Genomic DNA, 24,110 nt, shown 5'->3' on the forward strand with positions numbered 1-24,110 from the left:
TACAGGGTGAGGGATCCTGATAGGATGAGTAGGCAGAGACCAATAGAGTGGGATAGGAATAATATGTGCTTCAGTAAAGTGGGTTTCTTAGTATTCATAGTTGTTAACTGCTGAAATAGAATGTAGGTCACAGAAATAGAGGTTGTGGTGGCAGCTGTAGAGAAATACTTGGTATTGCAAGGTTTTACTGCAGAATATTTTAAATAGTGAAATGTGGAGAGTTTCATGAGGGCTAATAGTTGGCAGGGTCATTTTCCTTTTTCCCAATTTTGTATTACCGGACGTTCATGTCGGTAGGCTGTGACTGGCTCCACACTCCAATACATTAGGTGGCAGTGTATGCGCCTAAAAGTTGGCTACGATCCGCCAACCCAATCCCAAAGAAGAAGGTGTGGTTTACCATTTTTGACATTTACATTTTAGTCATTTAGCAGACAGAGCGACTTACAGTAGTGATCGAGAGTACTGCTTTATTGTGTTACCGGCGCTTTTCTATTACCGATCAATATGGATAAGCGAAAGCGTTCCAGAGAAGATTTACCGACCGCTGACAGTGACCATTTCAAAACCCCGGAGCAGAGCGTTTATACCGGGTTGTCGCGGGACGGGGACTTAAGGCAGTGCGATGTCGAGGACACTTGCAGATACCTGCGTCAGGAAGGTCTCGGGGCATGGGAGGAGAAATTCACAGGTTCGATTGTTGTGATCACTGTTTTGCATGTCTTCTCTAACTAGCTACATACACATGATATTTGACAGATCACTGTTTTGCATGTCTTCTCTAACTAGCTACATACACATGATATTTGACAGAACACTGTTTTGCATGTCTTCTCTAACTAGCTACATACACATGATATTTGACTGATCACTGTTTTGCATGTCTTCTCTAACTAGCTACATACACATGATGCTGCTGACCCAGCAGCAGAGTAATTGCTAAAATCAAATCAAATTGAAAAAAAAACAGTGAAATGCTGAATACAACAGGTGTAGTAGACCTCATAGTGAAATGCTGAATACAACAGGTGTAGTAGACCTCACAGTGAAATGCAGAATACAACAGGTGTAGTAGACCTTACAGTGAAATGCTGAATACAACAGGTGTAGTAGACCTTACAGTGAAATGCTGATTACAACAGGTGTAGTAGACCTCACAGTGAAATGCTGAATACAACAGGTGTAGTAGACCTTACAGTGAAATGCTGAATACAACAGGTGTAGGTAGACCTCACAGTGAAATGCAGAATACAACAGGTGTAGTAGACCTTACAGTGAAATGCTGAATACAACAGGTGTAGTAGACCTCACAGTGAAATGCTGAATACAACAGGTGTAGTAGACCTCACAGTGAAATGCTGAATACAACAGGTGTAGTAGACCTTACAGTGAAATGCTGAATACAACAGGTGTAGTAGACCTTACAGTGAAATGCAGAATACAACAGGTGTAGTAGACCTTACAGTGAAATGCTGAATACAACAGGTGTAGTAGACCTTACAGTGAAATGCTGAATACAACAGGTGTAGTAGACCTTACAGTGAAATGCAGAATACAACAGGTGTAGTAGACCTTACAGTGAAATGCTGAATACAACAGGTGTAGTAGACCTCACAGTGAAATGCAGAATACAACAGGTGTAGTAGACCTTACAGTGAAATGCTGATTACAACAGGTGCAGTAGACCTCATAGTGAAATGCTGAATACAACAGGTGTAGTAGACCTCACAGTGAAATGCTGAATACAACAGGTGTAGTATACCTCACAGTGAAATGCTGAATACAACAGGTGTAGTAGACCTTACAGTGAAATGCTGAATACAACAGGTGTAGTAGACCTCACAGTGAAATGCTGAATACAACAGGTGTAGTAGACCTCATAGTGAAATGCTGAATACAACAGGTGTAGTAGACCTCACAGTGAAATGCAGAATACAACAGGTGTAGTAGACCTCACAGTGAAATGCTGAATACAACAGGTGTAGTAGACCTTACAGTGAAATGCTGAATACAACAGGTGTAGTAGACCTCACAGTGAAATGCTGAATACAACAGGTGTAGTAGACCTCACAGTGAAATGCTGAATACAACAGGTGTAGTAGACCTCACAGTGAAATGCTGAATACAACAGGTGTAGTAGACCTCACAGTGAAATGCTTACATACGAGCCCCTAACCGACATTGCGGTTTAAAAAAATACGGATAAGAATAAGAGATAAAAGTAATAAAGAGGAGCAGTAAAAAAATAACAGTACCGGTTAGTTGAGGTAGTATGTACATGTAGGTAGAGTTAATTAAAGTGACTATGCATAGATGACAACAGAGAGTAGCAGTGGTGTGGAGAGGGGAGGGGGGGGCAATGCAAATAGTCTGGGTAGCCATTTGATTAGATGTTCAGGAGTCTTATGTCTTGGGGGTAGAAGCAGTTTAGAAGCCTCTTGGACCTAGACTTGGCGCTCCGGTACCATGTGGTTGCAGAGAGAACAGTCTATGACTTGAGTGGCTGGAGTCTTTGACCATTTTTAGGGCCTTCCTCTGACACCGCCTGGTATAGAGGTCCTAGATGGCAGGAAGCTTGGCCCCAGTGATGTACTGGGCGGTTCGCACTACCCTAAAGACTAATTTACATTGTCCTTTGAACTATAGTACCCTAGCTAGGCCAACTACAGTTGAAGTCGGAAGTTGACATACACTTAGATTGGAGTCATTAAAACTCGTTTTTCAACCACTCCACAAATTTCTTGTTAACAATCTATAGTTTTGGCAAGTCGGTTAGGACATCTACCTTGTGCATGACACAAGTAATTTTCCCAACAATTGTTAACAGACAGATTATTTCACTTATATTTCACTGTATCACAATTCCAGTGGGTCAGAAGTTTACATACACTAAGTTGACTGTGCCTTTAAACAGCTTGGAAAATTCCAGAAAATGATGTCATGGCTTTAGAAGCTTCTGATAGGCTAATTGACATCATTTGACTCAATTGGAGGTGTACTTGTGGATGTATTTCAATGCCTACCTTCAAACTCAGCGCCTCTTTGCTTGACATCATGGGAAAAATCAAAAGAAATCAGCCAAGACCTCAGAAAAAAATTGTTGACCTCCACAAGTCTGGTTCATCCTTGGGAGCAATTTCCAAACGCCTGAAGGTACCACCTGTGCAAACAATAGTACGCAAGTATAAACACCATGGGATCACGCAGCCATCATACCGCTCAGGAAGGAGACGCGTTCTGTCTCCTAGAGATGAATGTACTCTGGTGCGAAAAAAGTGCAAATCAATCCCAGAACAACAGCAAAGGACCTTGTGAAGATGCTGGGGGAAACGACATAACCTGAAAGGCCGCTTAGCAAGGAAGAAGCCACTGCTCCAAAATCGCCATTAAAAAAAGCCAGACTACAGTTTGCAACTGCACATGGGGACAAAGATCATACTTTTTGGAGAAATGTCCTCTGGTCTGATGAAACAAAAATAGAACTGTTTGGTCATAATGAGCATCGTTATGTTTGGAGGAAAAAGGGGGAGGCTTGCAAGCCGAAGAACACCATCCCAACCGTGAAGCACGGGGGTGGCAGCATCATTTTGTGGGGGGTGCTTTGCTGCAGGAGGGACTGGTGCACTTCACAAAATAGATGGCGTCATGAGGTAGGAAAATGTGGATGTATTGAAGCAACATCTCAAGACATCAGTCAGGAAGTTAAAGCTTGGTCGCAAATTGGTCTTCCAAATGGACAATGATCCAAAGAATACTTCCAAAGTTGTGGCAGAAAGGCTTAAGGACAACAAATTCAAGATATTGGAGTGGCCATCACAAAGCCCTGACCTCATTCCTAATTAACATTTGTTGGCAGAACTGAAAAGGCGTGTGCAAGCAAGGAGGCCTACAAACCTGACTCAGTTACACCAGCTCTGTCAGGAATGGGCCAAAATTCACCCAACGTATTGTGGGAAGCTTGTGGAAGGCTACCTGAAACGTTTGACCCAAGTTAAACAATTTACAGGCAATGCTACCAAATACTAATTGAGTTTATGTAAACTTCTGACCTTCTGGGAATGTGATGAAAGAAAAAAAGCTGAAATAAATCATTCTCTCTACTATTATTCTGACATTTTACATTCTTTAAATAAAGTGGTGATCCTAACTGAATTTTTACTAGGATTAAATGGCAGGAATGGTGAAAAACTGAGTTTAAATGTATTTGGCTAAGGTGTATGTAAACTTCCGACTTCAACTGTACGTATTGTATATAGTTTTTGGTGGTGTGGTTTTTATACAAGCCCCTGAGCTTCTAACTACACCTGCACACCGTTTATTTATTCATTTTTATCTGTATTGTTGTTTTCTTTGGTGCAAAAACATTTAACTACACAGTAACAAATCCATCACCTCCAGTATACTACTGGTCTGAACATTAACATGCATCGCTTGCGGTACGGTTTTGGAAGCATAGCAGGGAGAAATAATTGTTTAAAAAAAAAAGGGTTGTGGATAGGGTTCCCACACGGCCATATTTCGTATACATGTGGGTTAACCCTAACCCGTATACATGTGGGTTAACCCTAACCCGTATACATGTGGGTTAACCCTAACCCGTATACATGTGGGTTAACCCTAACCCGTATACATGTGGGTTAACCCTAACCCGTATACATGTGGGTTAACCCTAACCGTATACATGTGGGTTAACCCTAACCCGTATACATGTGGGTTAACCCTAACCCGTATACATGTGGGTTAACCCTAACCCGTATACATGTGGGTTAACCCTAACCCGTATACATGTGGGTTAACCCTAACCCGTATACATGTGGGTTAACCCTAACCCGTATACATGTGGGTTAACCCTAACCCGTATACATGTGGGTTAACCCTAACCCGTATACATGTGGGTTAACCCTAACCCGTATACATGTGGGATAACCCTAACCCGTATACATGTGGGATAACTCTAACCCGTATACATGTGGGATAACCCTAACCCGTATACATGTGGGATAACCCTAACCCGTATACATGTGGGATAACCCGTATACATGTGGGTTAACCCGTATACATGTGGGCTAACCCGTATACATGTGGGCTAACCCGTATACATGTGGGTTAACCCGTATACATGTGGGTTAACCCTAACCCATATACATGTGGGTTAACCCGTATACATGTGGGTTAACCCTAACCCATATACATGTGGGATAACCCTAACCCATATACATGTGGGTTAACCCTAACCCATATACATGTGGGTTAACCCTAACCCATATACATGTGGGATAACCCTAACCCATATACATGTGGGATAACCCTAACCCATATACATGTGGGATAACCCTAACCCATATACATGTGGGATAACCCTAACCCATATACATGTGGGTTAACCCTAACCCATATACATGTGGGTTAACCCATATACATGTGGGTTAACCCTAACCCATATACATGTGGGTTAACCCTAACCCATATACATGTGCACATTTGGGGAACTGATAGTATTTCTGATTTGCTTATCGCACCACCACCTGTGGAGCTTCTCAAAGTAATGTTTTCTTCACCTCAAATAGCAAGCAAACAAACGTCTGTTTTTACATCCATTGAGAATTACAATAGTTCCTCAATGTATTTTAAAAATCTTTCCAGCTCTCTTCCTTTCATTATAAAATATGCCTACCAGATTACTTCTTATCAGTGCTTGACTTGGACTGAAATAGGTTCTGGTACTCATTTTGGGTGCTGGGACTGTTTATATTGAGGTGCAGGAGCTCCACTATACTTTTGAGCTGATATTCTATAAGAGGAAGAGGAGCTCAAGCAATAGAACATTTGAGGTGCCGGTACTCAGCTCTGGGGAGCTCCTGTGTCTTTCCTCTTTCTCCATTCACCCAGTTAGTCAGACTCCAGGCACCAACCACACCAGGAATTCTCTTCAGGTATTAAATCTGAACATCTGTCGTCACCCCTGAGATGACTCCTTTGACGGGCTCTCTACTCCGAAGTTCAAAGTACAAAACTTTTGTTGTCCGGATTATTTTATTAAGGCCCACTGCAATGAATCAAAATAAGACCACTCTTGGTCACTCTGACAGTCTTGACTTTTCCCAGCACACACTTCACTATTTTCAACACCTCAAGTGGGTTTCCCAAATACTGTATGCATCCTTACTCAACAAACGCATCCCAACAGGAAGCGATTCGTTACCATTCATAGACGTATCCTTCACTCCAATTTTTGACAATTTCTTTTTTTGTTCCAGTTTGACACTACTGTTGTCCATTCAGAACATTAATCTTCATCAACCTTTGCTCGACGTGCTGCTTGATTCAAACTCAGCATTCACTTCCACCATTTTCCCCATCAGCCATCAGACTACAACAGAATAGTCTACCTGTGCTAATTAGCTAGCTGTGTCTCGAAACACCTGTGTGTAACCGGAAGACGGACACCACAAACATCTTGTTACTGAAAAATACTGCTGCAACTCTGTTAAACAGTGTCCAGTAAGTCTGTATTAAACAGTGTCCAGTAAGTCTGTATTAAACAGTGTACAGTAAGTCTGTGTTAAACAGTGTCCAGTAAGTCTGTGTTAAACAGTGTCCAGTAAGTCTGTATTAAACAGTGTCCAGTAGGTCTGTATTAAACAGTGTCCAGTAAGTCTGTATTAAACAGTGTCCAGTAAGTCTGTATTAAACAGTGTCCAGTAGGTCTGTATTAAACAGTGTCCAGTAGGTCTGTATTAAACAGTGTCCAGTAAGTCTGTATTAAACAGTGTCCAGTAACTCTGTATTTTGATGTGATATGAAAGTACTGCCTGCTGCAACTCTGTTAAAACAGTGTACAGTAAGTCTGTATTTTTCAGTTGTGAAATTATTTTGATGTGATTTATGTTTCTAGAACCGTATCGCAATCGAGAATCGATTTACGTTTAGATGGAGTATTTGGCTGTTTTGGGTTCCAGAGCCAATTCAACCTTTTAAACTGAACATATAAGGTCCTTGGACTATAAGCAGGGTGGGAAATTAACACCAGCCACCAGCTAAATGTTAGTACATTTTGGCATTGGCAGGTAGAAGGTCTAATATTTCCATCCACATTGGCAGGTGGTCACACAGCGCATTTCTGAGAATATTTTTGGGATCCAAAGCCCATTGTGTGTGTGTGTGTGTGTGTGTGTGTGTGTCAGCTCTGTAAGAGAATATTTTCAACATTACGGTGGTGAAAATGGGGTGGGGTGCAGCATAGGTTCAAACAAGAGAGTGAAATATGGAGACCTTGCCGGCTGGAACACACACTGATATCCACTACTGTCTGTCTCGATCTGTTGCGCTCTTTTCTTTGAAATCACTTTCAATCAATTTCACAACCATTCAGTAAGTGTTTTAACATTACAAAACATGTGCATGCATTTTCTGTGATTTCTTTATGAATTTTGCCCCCCAAAATGTGTCTGGTAAAATTTGGGCATCCACCAGCCACTACTGTTGGTAGACCAAAAAGTACATTTCCCACCCCGACCATAAGGCTTCTTTAATCCATTATTGGGCTAAGTAACCACCCATCCATCCCCCATCACAATCTACCCTCCTTACTTTCTCTATGGTATCTGTTAGTGCCCAGCATCAAGGTTGTTCCAGCCAAATAACTGAATTCATCTGATGAAGAAGAAGGTTGGTAGACTTGCACACAGGAAAGATGATCTGTCCTTTTTGTTTGGTTTTCCCCCACACAGAGCAACAGATAACAGGAGTGGGGTTACGATACCTCACAGAGACACATCTGGAGAATATGGGCATAAGGTATGTGTGGTGTGGTTTCAGTATGGGGTGGGGTCATTTCCGTGTTCCAATCTAATGTGCACCTTCTAATTTTGGTTGATTTGTTGTGACATATTTCTCTTAGTCAATTTCTTGAGGATTGTGATGTTCTGATTTTGGTGTCATGATTATGAACTGACTCTCTCTCTCTCTCCTCAGGCCTCTTGGCACACGGCTGCAGATTCTGCACTGCCTGAAGAAGCTGTGGCAGATTGCAGCAGAGACCAAGGTAACACAATAGAGGTTTTAGAGGCCCTCTTGGCTGCAGAGACCCAGGTTACACAATAGAGGTTTTAGAGGCCCTCTTGGCTGCAGAGACCAAGGTAACACAATAGAGGTTTTAGAGGCCCTCTTGGCTGCAGAGGCCAAGGTAACACAATAGAGGTTTTAGAGGCCCACTTGGCTGCAGAGCCCAAGGTAACACAATAGAGGTTTTAGAGGCCCTCTTGGCTGCAGAGCCCAAGGTAACACAATATAGGTTTTAGAGGACCTCTTGGCTGCAGAGACCAAGGTAACACAATAGAGGTTTTAGAGACCCTCTTGGCTGCCGAGCCCAAGGTAACACAATAGAGGTTTTAGAGGCCCTCTTGGCTGCAGAGCCCAAGGTAACACAATAGAGGTTTTAGAGGCCCTCTTGGCTGCAGAGCCCAAGGTAACACAATAGAGGTTTTAGAGGCCCTCTTGGCTGCAGAGCCCAGGGGACACAATAGAGGTTTTAGAGGCCCTCTTGGCTGCAGAGCCCAAGGTAACACAATAGAGGTTTTAGAGGCCCTCTTGGCTGCAGAGGCCAAGGTAACACAATAGAGGTTTTAGAGGCCCTCTTGGCTGCAGAGACCCAGGTAACACAATAGAGTTTTTAGAGGCCCTCTTGGCTGCAGAGACCCAGGTAACACAATAGAGTTTTTAGAGGCCCTCTTGGCTGCAGAGCCCAAGGTAACACAATATAGGTTTTAGAGGACCTCTTGGCTGCAGAGACCAAGGTAACACAATAGAGGTTTTAGAGACCCTCTTGGCTGCAGAGCCCAAGAAAACACAATAGAGGTTTTAGAGGCCCTCTTGGCTGCAGAGTCCAAGGTAACACAATAGAGGTTTTAGAGGCCCTCTTGGCTGCAGAGCCCAAGGTAACACAATAGAGGTTTTAGAGGCCCTCTTGGCTGCAGAGGCCAACGTAACACAATAGAGGTTTTAGAGGCCCTCTTGGCTGCAGAGCCCAAGGTAACACAATAGAGGTTTTAGAGGCCCTCTTGGCTGCAGAGCCCAAGGTAACACAATAGAGGTTTTAGAGGCCCTCTTGGCTGCAGAGCACAGGGGACACAATAGAGGATTTAGAGGCCCTTTTGGCTGCAGAGCCCAAGGTAACACAATAGAGGTTTTAGAGGCCCTCTTGGCTGCAGAGGCCAACGTAACACAATAGAGGTTTTAGAGGCCCTCTTGGCTGCAGAGCCCAAGGTAACACAATAGAGGTTTTAGAGGCCCTCTTGGCTGCAGAGCCCAAGGTAACACAATAGAGGTTTTAGAGGCCCTCTTGGCTGCAGAGGCCAAGGTAACACAATAGAGGTTTTAGAGGCCCTCTTGGCTGCAGAGCCCAAGGTAACACAATAGAGGTTTTAGAGGCCCTCTTGGCTGCAGAGCACAGGGGACACAATAGAGGTTTTAGAGGCCCTCTTGGCTGCAGAGCCCAAGTGTTGCTCTTTTAATCTGAATTTTCTGAAATTCTACACATTTTACTATGGGTCAGAAATACCATTTTAAAGTTTAAAGCTAGTTTCCTGCTGTTCTACATATTTGTCATTGTGCTGAGAGAAAAGTTGCAGTTTCAAAGTTAATATCCTGCAATTCTACACACTTTGCCATGGGGCTGAGTTAACATTATGCCTTGTTCTTATGCTATCTGAGTGACTCAAACATTATAACAAAATACATGGAGGCCCCAACATTTCAGATTCTCCCTGATTTGTCTATTTTTTATTTTGGTGATTGTTAGTTCTTAAATATGATCTTATTAAAAAACAATATTGCTCCACTGTCTTTTCTACATACTTTATATCTGGTTTTAGTCATTTAAGTTTACACTGAAAACGTTTGACCATCCTGAAAATGATTAGCAAAAGGGGAAACATTGACTTTGAGCCCACATAGAGAGACTGACGGACAGGGAGAGAGAGAGAATAATCCATGGGAGAGAAAATCACCTCAACCACATTGTACTTCATTTAATTTATTTATTTATTATGGTGAAAGAAGTAAAACACCCTGAGTAATAGCTGTTTTTCTATTCCATCATGTTCTCTATTCCCTGTTTTATAATGTTTTTCAATTCTATTGCAAGTGTAATGACCCTACTCTACCCACGGCCACATAACTAGAGATGCACCCTTTTCTATTCCAGAGAGGGAACAATAGAGGAATAGTAGTATCAGCACTAAGATGTATTATTGTCTCCTGTAGGTGTTTATTGACCCCATCCATGGACATATAGAGATGCATCCTCTGTTGGTCTGTATCATCGACACCCCTCAGTTCCAGAGGCTCCGCCACATTAAGCAGCTGGGAGGAACATACTTCGTCTTCCCTGGAGCCTCCCACAACCGCTTCGAACACTCCATAGGGTATGTAGGAGTGTGTGAGTATGCACTAGCGTAGAGTACAAGTGTGGGTGCCTGAACACTCCATAGGGTATGTAGGAGTGTGTGTAAGTTTGCACTAGCATAGAGTACAAGTGTGGGTGCCTGAGCACTTCATAGTTTAAAGGTGTGTGGGCTTGACCTATAGAGGGTGTGTACACCTTTTTAAATCCATGATGCAGAGTGTAATGCGCAAATTGGGATTTAGTCTATGTGGTTTTAGAGGCGCTACCCTGCATTCAAAGTGTTTGTGTGGTGTCAGGAAAATAACCTCACACTCAACGTCAGCAAAACAAAGGAGATGATCGTGGACTTGAGGGAGCACCCCCCTATCCACATCGACGGGACAGTAGTGGAGAAGGTGTAAAGTTTTAAGTTCCTCGGCGTACACATCACGGACAAACTGAAATGGTCCACCCACACAGACAGCGTGGTGAAGAAGGCGCAATATTCAACCTCAGGAGGCTGAAGAAATTTGTCTTGTCATTGATTTGAACAGGCACAACAGAAAAATCCTTTTCAGCCTCTTCCTTAAGCTCTCAGTTCCCAGTGGTTACCTAGCAGGTTTCATGAGTTGGAAAATGGTTGTTATGGTTGTTGTGGTTGTGTGTTTCAGGGTGGGTTACCTGGCAGGTCTGCTGGTCCAGGAGTTGAATGAGAGACAACCAGAGCTCTTCATCTCCCATAGAGACATATTGTGTGTCCAGATCGCCAGTCTCTGTCACGACCTGGGTGAGTCTCACACACACACACACACACACACACACACACACACACATATATATATATATATATATATATATATATACACACTTTTTTCAATCTTACTGTCTCATAAATGTGATATCTCTCACTCTCCAGGTCATGGTCCTTTCTCCCATATGTTTGATGGGATGTTCATCCCTAAAGTGCGTCCAGAATCTAAGTGGAAGGTAAGACCTTTCTTTCCTCATTCTGTTTCTTTTTCGCTCTCCATGTCTGATGTTTGTGTCTATATCTTCCTGTGTTTGCTCAAAAATGTGCAGGTCACCTGTATTTGTGTGTACGCTCACCTTGTGTGTGTTGCAGCACGAGGAGGCGTCCCTGGCAATGTTTGACCACCTGGTGCGTGAGAACGCCTTAGAGCCGGTGATGAAGGAGCATGGCCTGGTCCTTCCTGATGACCTGGTCTTCATCAAGGAGCAGATTGCTGGACCACAGAACACTGTCCTTCTCAGCCAGGGAGTAAATCAGCCAGCCAGTGAGCCGGTTAGTCAATCAATCAATTTAAGAATCATGTAGGCGTGGGTTCGTTTCCCCACTTCTGACACCGATGGTAACAGAGACCGCCCGAGCGGTAGAAGTTTCGGTGAAGAGGCCCAAAGATGACGATAACAAAACAGAAAATATAAATTGGGGGTAAACTGAATAAATCAAATCATAGTAGAGCTCTCAAATGAAACCAGACCTCAATCAACGCCTGAAATCCGGCAGCATGCCATTCTGACCCTTGTTGCCTCCTCACTGAAACCTTCACCGCTGGGGCGGTAAACGTTACAATCATCTATCAGCATCAATCAGTCAACAAACATCAATCAATATTACTTCATGAATATGATTTATTTATGCTTTCTAGCAGTTAATTGTCTACGGGTTGAATTTAATTTGGAGTTTCATGCTCGGTTCTCACAGGATTCTGAGTCTGTTCTTTTTCTCTTCACAGTGGCCATATAAGGGCCGACCAGAGAAGAAGTCCTTCCTCTATGAGATTGTGGCCAACAAAAGGAACGGCATCGACGTGGACAAGTGGGACTACTTCGCCAGGTGAGTCCCCCAGTTGGAGTTTATCCCTTTTAGAAACTATGATCATTTCTGGAGTAAGCTATATTAGAGATGTAACAATACATAGGACCATTGGAGTATATTAGGAAAATAGTGCACTATGGGCAACTTTTCTTAAATTATCTTCAGGGCCTAAAATGAACAACTGCCAAATGCGGGTAGATTTTGGCATTGGCAGGTAAGATGTCTATTTCACCAGCCATGTTGGTGGGTGGTCAGGGCTCCACAGTGCGAGCATTTCACTCGCATTTGTGAATAAAAAGTATGATCACATTTACAGTGAGGGGAAAAAGTATTTGATCCCCTGCTGAATTTGTACGTTTGCCCACTGACAAAGAAAGGATCAATCTATAATTTTAATGGTAGGTTTATTTGAACAGTGAGAGACAGAATAACAACAAAAAAATCCAGAAAAATGCATGTCAAAATGTTATAAATTGATTGGCATTTTAATGAGGGAAATAAGTATTTGACCCCCTCTCAATCAGAAAGATTTCTGTCTCCCAGGTGTCTTTTATACAGGTAACAAGCTGAGATTAGGAGCACACTCTTAAAGGGAGTGCTCCTCAGCTTGTTACCTGTATAAAAGACACCTGTCCACAGAAGCAATCAATCAATCAGATTCCAAACTCTCCACCATGGCCAAGACCAAAGAGCTCTCCAAGGATGTCAGGGACAAGATTGTAGACCTACACAAGGCTGGAATGGGCTACATGACCATCGCCAAGCAGCTTGGTGAGAAGGTGACAACAGTTGGTGTGATTATTCGCAAATGGAAGAAACACAAAAGAACTGTCAATCTCCCTCGGCCTGGGGCTCCATGCAAGATCTCACCTCGTGGAGTTGCAATGATCATGAGAACGGTGAGGAATCAGCTCAGAACTACACGGGAGGATCTTTTCAATGATTTCAAGGCAGCTGGGACTATAGTCACCAAGAAAACAATTGGTAACACACTACGCCGTGAAGGACTGAAATCCTGCAGCGCCCGCACGGTCCCCCTGCTCAAGAAAGCACATATACATGCCCGTCTGAAGTTTGCCAATGAATATCTGAATGACTCAGAGGACAACTGGTGAAAGTGTTGTGGTCAGATGAGACCAAAATGGAGCTCTTTGGCATCAACTCAACTCGCCATGTTTGGAGGAGGAGGAATGCTGCCTATGACCCCAAGAACACCATCCCCACCGTCAAACATGGAGGTGGAAACATTATGCTTTGGGAGTGTTTTTCTGCTAAGGGACAGGACAACTTCACCGCATCAAAGGGACGATGGACGGGGCCATGTACCGTCAAATCTTGGGTGAGAACCTCCTTCCCTCAGCCAGGGCATTGAAAATGGGTCGTGGATGGGTATTCCAGCATGACAATGACCCAAAACACACGGCCAAGGCAACAAAGGAGTGGCTCAAGAAGAAGCACATTAAGGTCCTGGAGTGGCCTAGCCAGTCTCCAGACCTTAATCCAATAGAAAATCTGTGGAGGGAGCTGAAGGTTCGAGTTGCCAAACGTCAGCCTCGAAACCTTAATGACTTGGAGAAGATCTGCAAAGAGGAGTGGGACAAAATCCCTCCTGAGATGTGTGCAAACCTGGTGACCAACTACAAGAAACATCTGACCTCTGTGATTGCCAAAAAGGGTTTTGCCACCAAGTACTAAGTCATGTTTTGCAGAGGGGGTCAAATACTTATTTCCCTCATTAAAATGCTAATCAATTTATAACATTTTTGACATGTGTTTTTCTGGATTTTTTTGTTGTTGCTATTCTGTCTCACATATGATTTGGAACAGTATTTGCAAATGTACACAGCTTGTCCTTCTACATTAGCTGCAGTGAAATGTCTCCACACATCAGATAGTGCCTGTGGCCTTTTCCTGTGAAGATTAGAAAAACATGAGTAAAAGAACAACAAATACAATTCCATATACAGATAAATAATTAAGTAGTTAGATTAAACAACTCATTTGTCAGATAAATGTTTTAAAATGAAACATGTATGAAAACAGCTGAATTAACAGGCTCAAGCTAAAACCCACATAGTAGCAATAACTAGCAGAAATTGTTAACAAGTTAGAAATGATTTAAACACACTTTGATGTAGGCTACTATTTACTAGTTAACCAAAAATAATCTGTCATAAAATATATTCACCCCACCCAGTATTGTAATCAAAACTTACCAGAAAGCATGTAGTCCTTGGCTCAGACAGTGTAGTAGTGTGGGCTCAATAGCATCTCATTAGAGTACCAGATCTTGAGAATCAGCTGTACATGTGATGGAAGAATGCACTGTGCATGCAGAGGGTTGCAATTCCATTGAATTGGGGATAGTTTAACCAAAATATGCCACAAGACCTAGAATTGCCTAATGTGTATCCCATAAAAAAGGTTCACTGTTATAAAATAACTTTTTTTTAATGAATTTAAGCAAAATTCCCGGGCTTAACTTCCCATGGAAAAATTCCGGGAAAGTTTCCGACCCTTTGCAACCCTAGTCTCGAGGAAATGCATAAACATTTACATTTTGTTTAGTGAGATCTTTTTTTTACATAAATGACAACAAGAACATTGAAATTATTATTTATTTTTATTTTTAAACAACATTTTAACATAATGGATACATCAAAAACAGTTTGACAGGTAAAGGAAAACCCAGACAAAACCAACAGAGACTCCCTCACTTTCTCACCCCACAGGGACTGCTTCCACCTGGGTATCCAAAATAACTTTGACTACCGTCGCTTTCTCAAGTTTGCCCGTGTGTGTGAGGTGGACGGGAAGAAGCACATCTGCACCCGAGACAAGGTAAATGCTTCAGCTTGGCCCTCGATTACACCTCCCATTCATTCCCTTCATTTATGTTTTCCTTCAACTTTTCATTATTGGTAAAGTAGTTAGGGATTAACCTAGTTTAGTGGTGATATCCATGTGTGTTGTCCACATACAGGAAGTGGGTAATCTGTATGACATGTTCCACACACGCAACTGCCTGCATAGAAGAGCCTACCAGCACAAGGTGGGCAACATCATAGAGACAATGTAAGTACTCTCACCTCAGCAGGTGTTTTAATATAGGTAACTGCCAAAATAGAGTAAACACCAACACAGTATCTTAATAGGCTGTTGGGCCACTACGAGCCAGAACAGCTTCAATGCACCTCGGCATAGTTTCTAAGTGTCTGGAAGTCAATTGGAGGGATGCGACACCATTCTTCCACAATAAATTCTATCATTTGTTGTTTTGTTGATTGTGGTGGAATATCCCATAAGTGTTCAATTGGGTTGAGATCTGGTGACTGAGACAGCCATGGCATATGGTTTACATCATGTTCATGCTCATCAAACCATTCAGTGACCACTCATGCCCTGTGTGTGGGGGTATTTGTATCTTGTATTTATTATGGATCCAAGGCGGCGGCTACTCTTCCTGGGGTCTGGCAAAATGAAGGCAGTTATACAATTTTAAAAACATTACAATACATTCGTTACAGAATTCACACCGAGTGTTCAGGCCTTTACTCCACTACTACACATCTACAACACACTGAGTGTTCAGGCCTTTACTCCACTACTACACATCTACAACACACTGAGTGTTCAGGCCTTTACTCCACTACTACACATCTACAACACACTGAGTGTTCAGGCCTTTACTCCACTACTACACATCTACAACACACTGAGTGTTCAGGCCTTTACTCCACTACTACACATCTACAACACACTGAGTGTTCAGTCCTCAGGCCTTTACTCCACTACTACACATCTACAACGAAAAATCAGTGTTATCTTGTGTATGTGCCTATGTTTGTTACTTCACACTCCCCGCTGTTCCATAAGGTGTGTTTTTATCAGCTGTTTAAATCTGATTCTCCTGCTGCATCAGTTACCTGATGTGGAATAGAGTTCCATGTAGTCATGGCTCTATGTAGTACTGTGCTCCTCCCATAGTCTGTTCTGGACTTGGGCACTGTGAAGAGACCTCTGGTGGCATGTCTTGTGGGGTATGGATGGGTGTCTGAGCTGTGTGCCAGTAGTTTAAACAGACCTCTGGTGGCATGTCTTGTGGGGTATGTATGGGTGTCTGAGCTGTGTGCCAGTAGTTTAAACAGACCTCTGGTGGCATGTCTTGTGGGGTATGTATGGGTGTCTGAGCTGTGTGCCAGTAGTTTAAACAGACCTCTGGTGGGGTATGTATGGGTGTCTGAGCTGTGTGCCAGTAGTTTAGACAGACCTCTGGTGGCATGTCTTGTGGGGTATGTATGGGTGTCTGAGCTGTGTGCCAGCAGTTTAGACAGACAGCTCGGTGCATTCAACATGTCAATACTTCTCGGTACCTTCAGCTTGTCAACACCTCTTACAAAAACAAGTAATTAGGAAGTCAATCTCTCTTCCATGAGATTGACATGCATATTATTAATTTTAGCTCTCTGTGTACATCCAAGGGCCAGCCGTGCTGCCCTGTTCTGAGCCAACTGCAATTTTCCCAAGTCCCTCTTTGTGGCACCTGACCACACGACTGAACAGTAGTCCAGGTGCGACAAAACCAGGGGAAGAAAATGTCTCAGGTTTTTGCCTGCCAAATGAGTTCTGTTATACTCACAGACACCATTCAAACAGTTTTAGAAACTTTAGGGTGTTTTCTATCCATATATAATAAGTATATGCATATTCTAGTTACTGGGTAGGATTAGTAACCAGATTAAATCGGGTACGTTTTTTTATCCAGCCGTGAAAATACTGCCCCCTAGCCCCAACAGGTTAACAGCATGCCACTGCCTTTACTCAAAGCCTAACCCTAACCCTTTACTCAAAGCCAGTGACATGTCATTAGTAAAGATCGAAAAAACAGCTGCCCTGGGGAATTCCTGCTTCTACCTGGATTATGTTGGAGAGGCTTCCATTAAAGAACCCCCTCTGTGTTCTGTTAGACAGGTAACTCTTTATCCACATTATAGCAGGGGGTGTAAAGCCATTATAGCAGGGGGTGTAAAGCCATAACACATACGTTTTTCCATCAGCAGACTATGATCGATAACGTCAAAATCTGCACTGAAGTCTCACAACACAATCATTTCCTCATCAATTTCTCTCAGCCAATCATCAGTCATTTGTGTAAGTGCTGTGCTTGTTGAGTGTCCCTATGAGCGTGCTGAAAGTCTGTCAATTTGTTTACTGTGAAATAGCATTGTATCTGGTCAAACACTATTTTTACAGAAGTTTACTAAGGGTTGGTAACAGGCTGATTGGTCGGCTATTTTAGCCAGTAAAGGGGGCTTTACTATTCTTAGGTAGCGGAATGACTTTAACTTCCCTCCAGGCCTAAGGGCACACACTTTCTAGTAGGGTCAAATTGAAGATGTGTCAACATCATCCCCTGTTATCCACAGTACTTCCATCCAAGTTGTCAGACCTCAGTGGCTTGTCATTGTTGATAGACAACAATAATTTGTTCACCTCTTCCACACTCACTTTAAGGAATTCAAAAGTATAATTATTGTCGTTTCATAATTTGTCAGATATACTTGGATGTGTAGTGTCAGCGTTTGTTGCTGGCATGTTATGCCTAAATTTGCTAATCTTGCCAATGGAAAAAAATCATTAATGTAGTTGGCAATATCAGTTGGTTGTGTGATGAATGAGCCATCTGTTTCAATGAATTATGGTGCTGAGTTTGCCTTTTTCCCAGAATTTAATTCAATGTGCTCCAAAGCTTTTTACTATCATTCTTTTATTTTATTTATCTTGGTTTCAAAGTGTGGTTTCTTCTAACCAAACCCTGAGAGACATGATATCTGGATCCATGTTAAACTAACCTCTAACCCAATCCTGAGAGACATGATATCTGGATCCATGTTAAACTAATCTCTAACCCAATCCTGAGAGACATGCTATCTGGATCCATGTTAAACTAACGTCTAACCCAATCCTGAGAGACATGATATCTGGATCCATGTTAAACTAACCTCTAACCCAATCCTGAGAGACATGATATCTGGATCCATGTTAAACTAACCTCTAACCCAATCCTGAGAGACATGATATCTGGATCCATGTTAAACTAACGTCTAACCTGAGAGACATGATATCTGGATCCATGTTAAACTAACCTCTAACTCAATCCTGAGAGACATGATATCTGGATCCATGTTAAACTAACCTCTAACCCAATCCTGAGAGACATGATATCTGGATCCATGTTAAACTAACCTCTAACCCAATCCTGAGAGACATGATATCTGGATCCATGTTAAACTAACCTCTAACCCAACCCTGAGAGACATGATATCTGGATCCATGTTAAACTAACCTCTAACCCAATCCTGAGAGACATGATATCTGGATCCATGTTAAACTAACCTCTAACCCAATCCTGAGAGACATGATATCTGGATCCATGTTAAACTAACCTCTAACTCAACCCTGAGAGACATGATATCTGGATCCATGTTAAACTAACCTCTAACCCAATCCTGAGAGACATGATATCTGGATCCATGTTAAACTAACCTCTAACCCAATCCTGAGAGACATGATATCTGGATCCATGTTAAACTAACCTCTAACCCAACCCTGAGAGACATGATATCTGGATCCATGTTAAACTAACCTCTAACCCAACCCTGAGAGACATGATATCTGGATCCATGTTAAACTAACCTCTAACCCAATCCTGAGAGACATGATATCTGGATCCATGTTAAACTAACCTCTAACCCAATCCTGAGAGACATGATATCTGGATCCATGTTAAACTAACCTCTAACCCAATCCTGAGAGACATGATATCCCTCCCAAGCTTCATTATGGACCCCTCATGTCTCCTTTGTAACTAATGTTCCTATACTCTGAGTATAACAATGTTCAACGTTTACCCCAGGATCCAAGAGTGTGCAAAGCTGTCATCAAGGCAAAGGGCGGCTACTTTGAAGAATCTCAAATATAAAATATATTTTGATTTGTTTAATATTTCTTAATTTTGATGTCTTCATTATCATTCTACAAAGTAGAAAACAAAGGGAAAAACCCTGGAATGAGTAGGTGTGTCCAAACTTTGGACTGGTACTGTATATCTGTTTTATTTCCTATCTTTTATACATTCATACAGGTTCTCAGAAATTTCGTTTTTTTTCTGCTGTATGTTATATGTTGAAAATGAGATGTTATATTGTCTTTTTTCAGGATCACAGAGGCCTTTATCAAGGCGGACCCCCACATCCAGATTCAAGGTTCAGGGGGAAAGATGTTCACCATCTCCACAGCAATAGACGACATGGAGGCCTACACTAAACTCACTGGTCCGTTCAACCCCATAGAAATATAAAGTGTACAATGGCTCTGGTCTGTTCTACTTACCCAGACAACCAGAGCTTTGAGAGTTTTATGCGTCAAGGCTGTCCAAACAGGCTGGGTTTGCCATACCTGTTTTTTTTGTGTGGTACATTCCTGTCCATACAATTACTGCTGGCTTTGGTTTGCATGATTACCTATCATCTTCCCACGCTCCTTATCACCTTGTCTCTCCCTCTCCCCTGTCTCTCTCCCTCTCTCCTCCCTTCCCCTGTAGACCATGTGATTGAGCAGATTCTGTACTCGTCGTCCTCTGAGCTGGCTGAGGCCAGAGAGATCCTCCAAAACATCACCTGCAGACGCCTCTACAAGTGTGTGGGAGAGACACAGGCTGAGAAGCGCGTGGAGGTTTCACAGGTGTGTGTGTGCGTGTGTTTGGAGAGAGGATATCCTTCCAGGGCTTACTAGCGGAGCTTTCTACGAGATTCATATTATGTGCCTCCAGGGGCGAAAATCTGATATCCACTTTGGAGGGGACAATTACATGAGATTTTCTCAAGAGCCATTCCTGAGGGGGACACCAAAAGTAGTGCTGTAACACATAGCCTACATTGTAATATGGTAAATGTATATTGAGGAACCAAAGAAATAAGGTGTTTGCCGTACTCCTAACTACCGGTACCCAAAACTACACAACTAATCACAACAGCAATACCATTGCCTTTAACAAATCTTAGTTCAGTCACCAGTTTAAGTTGAGAGTGGGGGTATCCATGGCATTTTCCAATTATGTTCCTATTTTACAAGTCAAACAAATTGAGAACCTTTCATAATGTTGCCAAACAAAGACTCAACAAACTTACCTGAGACTCCCTGTCTCTGCCAGTCTGTCCCTGCATATCTGTCCCCAACTCTGCTATCTGTGTGCCATCTGTTGCCTGCTCTGCCTAATGACATCATTGTGAAACATTTCCATTAGAATTTCATTTCTTTCTTATGAACATTTTATCAACTAGTCTGAGATATTAGGCTACTAGGGTTCTTACTTTGCGTTTTGGTGTATTGAAAAATACTCTGATGTCCGTCTTTTATTTTTCTGCCATTTTTCTACCTGGCTGGCTGGCTGGCTGGCTACACACACAGTGTGTAGGTTATTTACAGTAGGAGATGGGCTTCTATCATCTTCAATCATTCTATTTGGGCTTCGATCTAAAAGGTAGCTAGCAAATGTGAAACAGATTAAAATGACAAGAGTTGACAGCTGTATGAGTTCACCATTTACACAACATATGCTGCAACCTTTTGTAATTTTAATAGTTTGTTTCATATTGGCTGGCTTCCAACAATAGCTGAATTTGCAAAGCTAGCGAGCACCAATTCAGTTTCAGTGGTGTTTGCTATAATCTTTGCTACCCGGGTTAAATAAAGGTGAAATAAAATAAATAAATAAAAGTTCCCTTGCGACAATTTAGCTTTTGCAACGAGACCATTAAATATATTTAAGACAATGGTAGAAGAGAGTGTAGTTCTGTTCAGTTTGGACTTCAGTTTATCGCTAACCTTATCACAGGGACTTTGAAGCAGTAACTTACATCATCTGCATGCTGATTCCATCTTTGACGAGGCCACATAAATGGAATTGGTACTAGCTAGCTTAATAGTTAATATTTGCGCGCTAGCTCTGCATATTCAGCTAGTGTGTGTGCACGCGATTGACTGGATGAACCTCACGGCAGTTACGTGCATTGAGTGCCTTTCAGACAGTAGATACGACCTCTCTGTTACCTAGCAAGCTAAGGAACTGGCAATGGATCAAACCATTGTGAGGCAAAGGGCGGGGGTGTCGCAATCTTTTGAAACTTAAAAACGCGCTATTAAGTGTCTATAATCAGCACAATTGCTTTCATTGCGTATTATGAATATTATTTAAATGACATAGTTATGTTTCAGTGATATATTGGGGGGGACAAATCATATTTTTCCCAGGATGGGGGGGTCGTGATTTCCGCCCCTGTGTGCCTCTCATCCTCGTCTTCTCTTCCCCCAGGAAAAGCTCCTGGACTGGGCAGGCTGTGTGGCGAGGTCCAGGCCTCAGAATGACCTTCAAAATGTTACTCTGCAGCCAGGGGACTTTGTTGTCCATGTGAGTGTCCAGTCTTTTCACCTCAATCAGGGAACTGATTGAATACATTTTACCATACCATCCCCCCCGCCTTCTCTATAGGTAACCCTTTGTTACCAGTTGCTCTGTTGAAAATGGGTATCTCTTTGCATGTCCATCTCTCCTCCCTATCTTTCTCTCCATCAGATCATCAACATGGACTGGGGTATGAAGGAGAAGAACCCCATCAACAACATGCGTTTCTACTGTAAGAACGACCCAACCAAAGCTTACCAGATCAGCAAGGACCAGGTCACTACTTCAATGCACTTACGTATACCTATTTTAGAATTATCCAATAATCTTTGGAGCTTGGAAACATGATATAAGGCAATTGTTGTTCCTGTAGGTGTCCAAGCTGCTGCCAGAAAGGTTTGCTGAGCAGCTTATCAGGGTCTACTGTAAGAAGACTGATGAGAGGACCATGGAGGCAGCTAAGAAGAACTTTGTCCAGTGGTGTATGGATATGAACTTCTCCAAACCTCAGGTCAGGAGGCCTCGCTCTTTCCTTTATATATCATTTTACCTCAAGCTTTTAGCGTTTTTACATTGTGTGGGGAAGATGACAGTGCAAGGCCAAGCCAGCTAGCTATCACTATCTTACCTGCACCACACAGAGTATTTTCCCAATGTTTAAAATTTACACTGGTATCCCTGTGTGTTTGTGTTCACATTTGTTTAGGATGGAGATGTGATTGCACCAGAGCTCACCCCTCTTAAGGCAAGCTGGGCACACAACAATGACACTGAGGATAATGAGGGGAGGAAGAGGCTGGGCCACTGAGGATAATGAGGGGAGGAAGAGGCTGGGCCACTGAGGATAATGAGGGGAGGAAGAGGCTGGGCCACTGAGGATAATGAGGGGAGGAAGAGGCTGGGCTGCAATCAATGATGACCAGACTCTTTTAAGAGGAAGATGAGAAACAACAGAGAATCCTTCTGTTTACGGCAGTGGTTACCAATCATGGTCTTTGAGGGCCACAGGGTATGCAAGGTTTTGTTCCAACCCAGCACTAACACACTTGGTTCAGCTAATCTAGGTCATTAAGATGAACTGACTAGCTGAATCAGGTGTGTTCACGATGGGTTGGAACAAAAGCCTGCACACCCTGTTGCTCCCTAGGACCAGGGGTTGGTGACCACCACCTCAAGAAAATGTGAGTCAGGCTTTCGAAAGAAGTCACTTTACTCAGGGTTCTGTTCACTCTGATTCAGTTTTCCAGGGATTAGATCATGTAGTCTTTCTTTTATTTACTTTTGATGTTTTATTTCAAGCGTACATTTTAGGTTTGGTTATCTTAACGTTATGCTATTTCATGATAAGATAAGTGTAGGAGTATGTGAGTATACATACCTGTTCTCCCAGGCTATGCATGTTGACGTGCCACTATCACACATGGCTCTTTCAGATAGCCAAGCAACGACTTTTACATATTTATCCATCCTGGTGGAAGTTACTCTTTGGACAATCATGCTTTACCTTGTAATACTCCCAAAGCTGAATGGGAACTTATCCTTGGTGTTATATTGATCAACATGCAAACAAACAGGTAACCGTTGTTTGTGTTTCAGGGCATTGTCTTTCTTTTATGCATGGTTTCTACGCTGTTTTAGTTGTTATATACCCAGCTACCATAGTTAGCCTGGTCATGCATATCTACAGTATCTAGACTAAAGTAGGAGTTGGCTAAGCACATACAGATCAAAGATCAGGGTACAATGTAGCTTAATTATCTTCAGAAAAGCCACCACTTTAACTGACAAACAATGTTAAGTTATCATATTATCTTTGTTTTCATCCATGTACCCTACTGAGGCAAGCAGCTATCTGTCTAGTGTTTGGTATCATTTGGGAGTCTCGTTATCTTCATTTAAACAACATGAACACAATGTTTACCCTAAAGTCTGCCTCGATGAGCCCACAGCTGTTGATCAGACAGACATGTTTGTTGATTTAAGTTATGCACTTTGTTTTAAATAAATAATATAATTTTGAATGAAAGACTAATGAGGTGGAGAGTCTCACTTTTTGAAGGGTTTTGTAATACAGAATGTAACCGGCCACATCTGCGAAATACAACCCTCTTCTCTGCCTGGCTATCTGAGTTCTGTTTCCTTAGAACTTTGTGTAGAAGACAGCTCTAGCATCCTGAATCCTCAATTTAACCATTATAGGGGTGAACAGAAAACAAATCTCGGTTAACCCAGAACAAAAATCTTGCGTTATTTGATCAGCTGCGTGATTTAGTTCTGGGTCCATACCTATTAGAAATTGGGAGTTCCGGTTTGCGAAGTCTCCACCTCACAAAAGGAAACTCTCAGCCGTAAACCAGATGTAACCTGGATATAGACGTTCCATAAATCGGCATGCGAAAGTGAGTAGATTACCTTGAAAACAA

The 24,110-nt window shown here is 42.4% G+C and overlaps 1 protein-coding gene across 1 annotated transcript; it reads left to right on the forward strand.

The window, feature by feature from the left end:
- The first annotated feature begins 367 nt into the window (after positions 1–367).
- LOC145850500 (deoxynucleoside triphosphate triphosphohydrolase SAMHD1-like) lies at positions 368–23,719 on the forward strand. Its single transcript, XM_082971700.1, has 16 exons — positions 368–691; positions 7,731–7,797; positions 7,975–8,044; positions 10,264–10,424; positions 11,056–11,171; positions 11,301–11,371; positions 11,508–11,687; positions 12,142–12,242; positions 14,957–15,065; positions 15,208–15,299; positions 19,443–19,558; positions 19,828–19,967; positions 21,598–21,693; positions 21,859–21,963; positions 22,061–22,198; positions 22,394–23,719. The coding sequence occupies exons 1-16, from the start codon at positions 508–510 to the stop codon at positions 22,493–22,495; spliced, it is 1,848 nt and encodes a 615-aa protein (XP_082827826.1). The 5' UTR covers positions 368–507; the 3' UTR covers positions 22,496–23,719.
- Positions 23,720–24,110: the final 391 nt, after the last annotated feature.

Source organism: Salmo salar, unplaced genomic scaffold (assembly GCF_965601325.2).
Source record: "Salmo salar unplaced genomic scaffold, fSalSal1 ptg000378l, whole genome shotgun sequence".
Taxonomy (NCBI): Eukaryota; Metazoa; Chordata; class Actinopteri; order Salmoniformes; family Salmonidae; genus Salmo; species Salmo salar.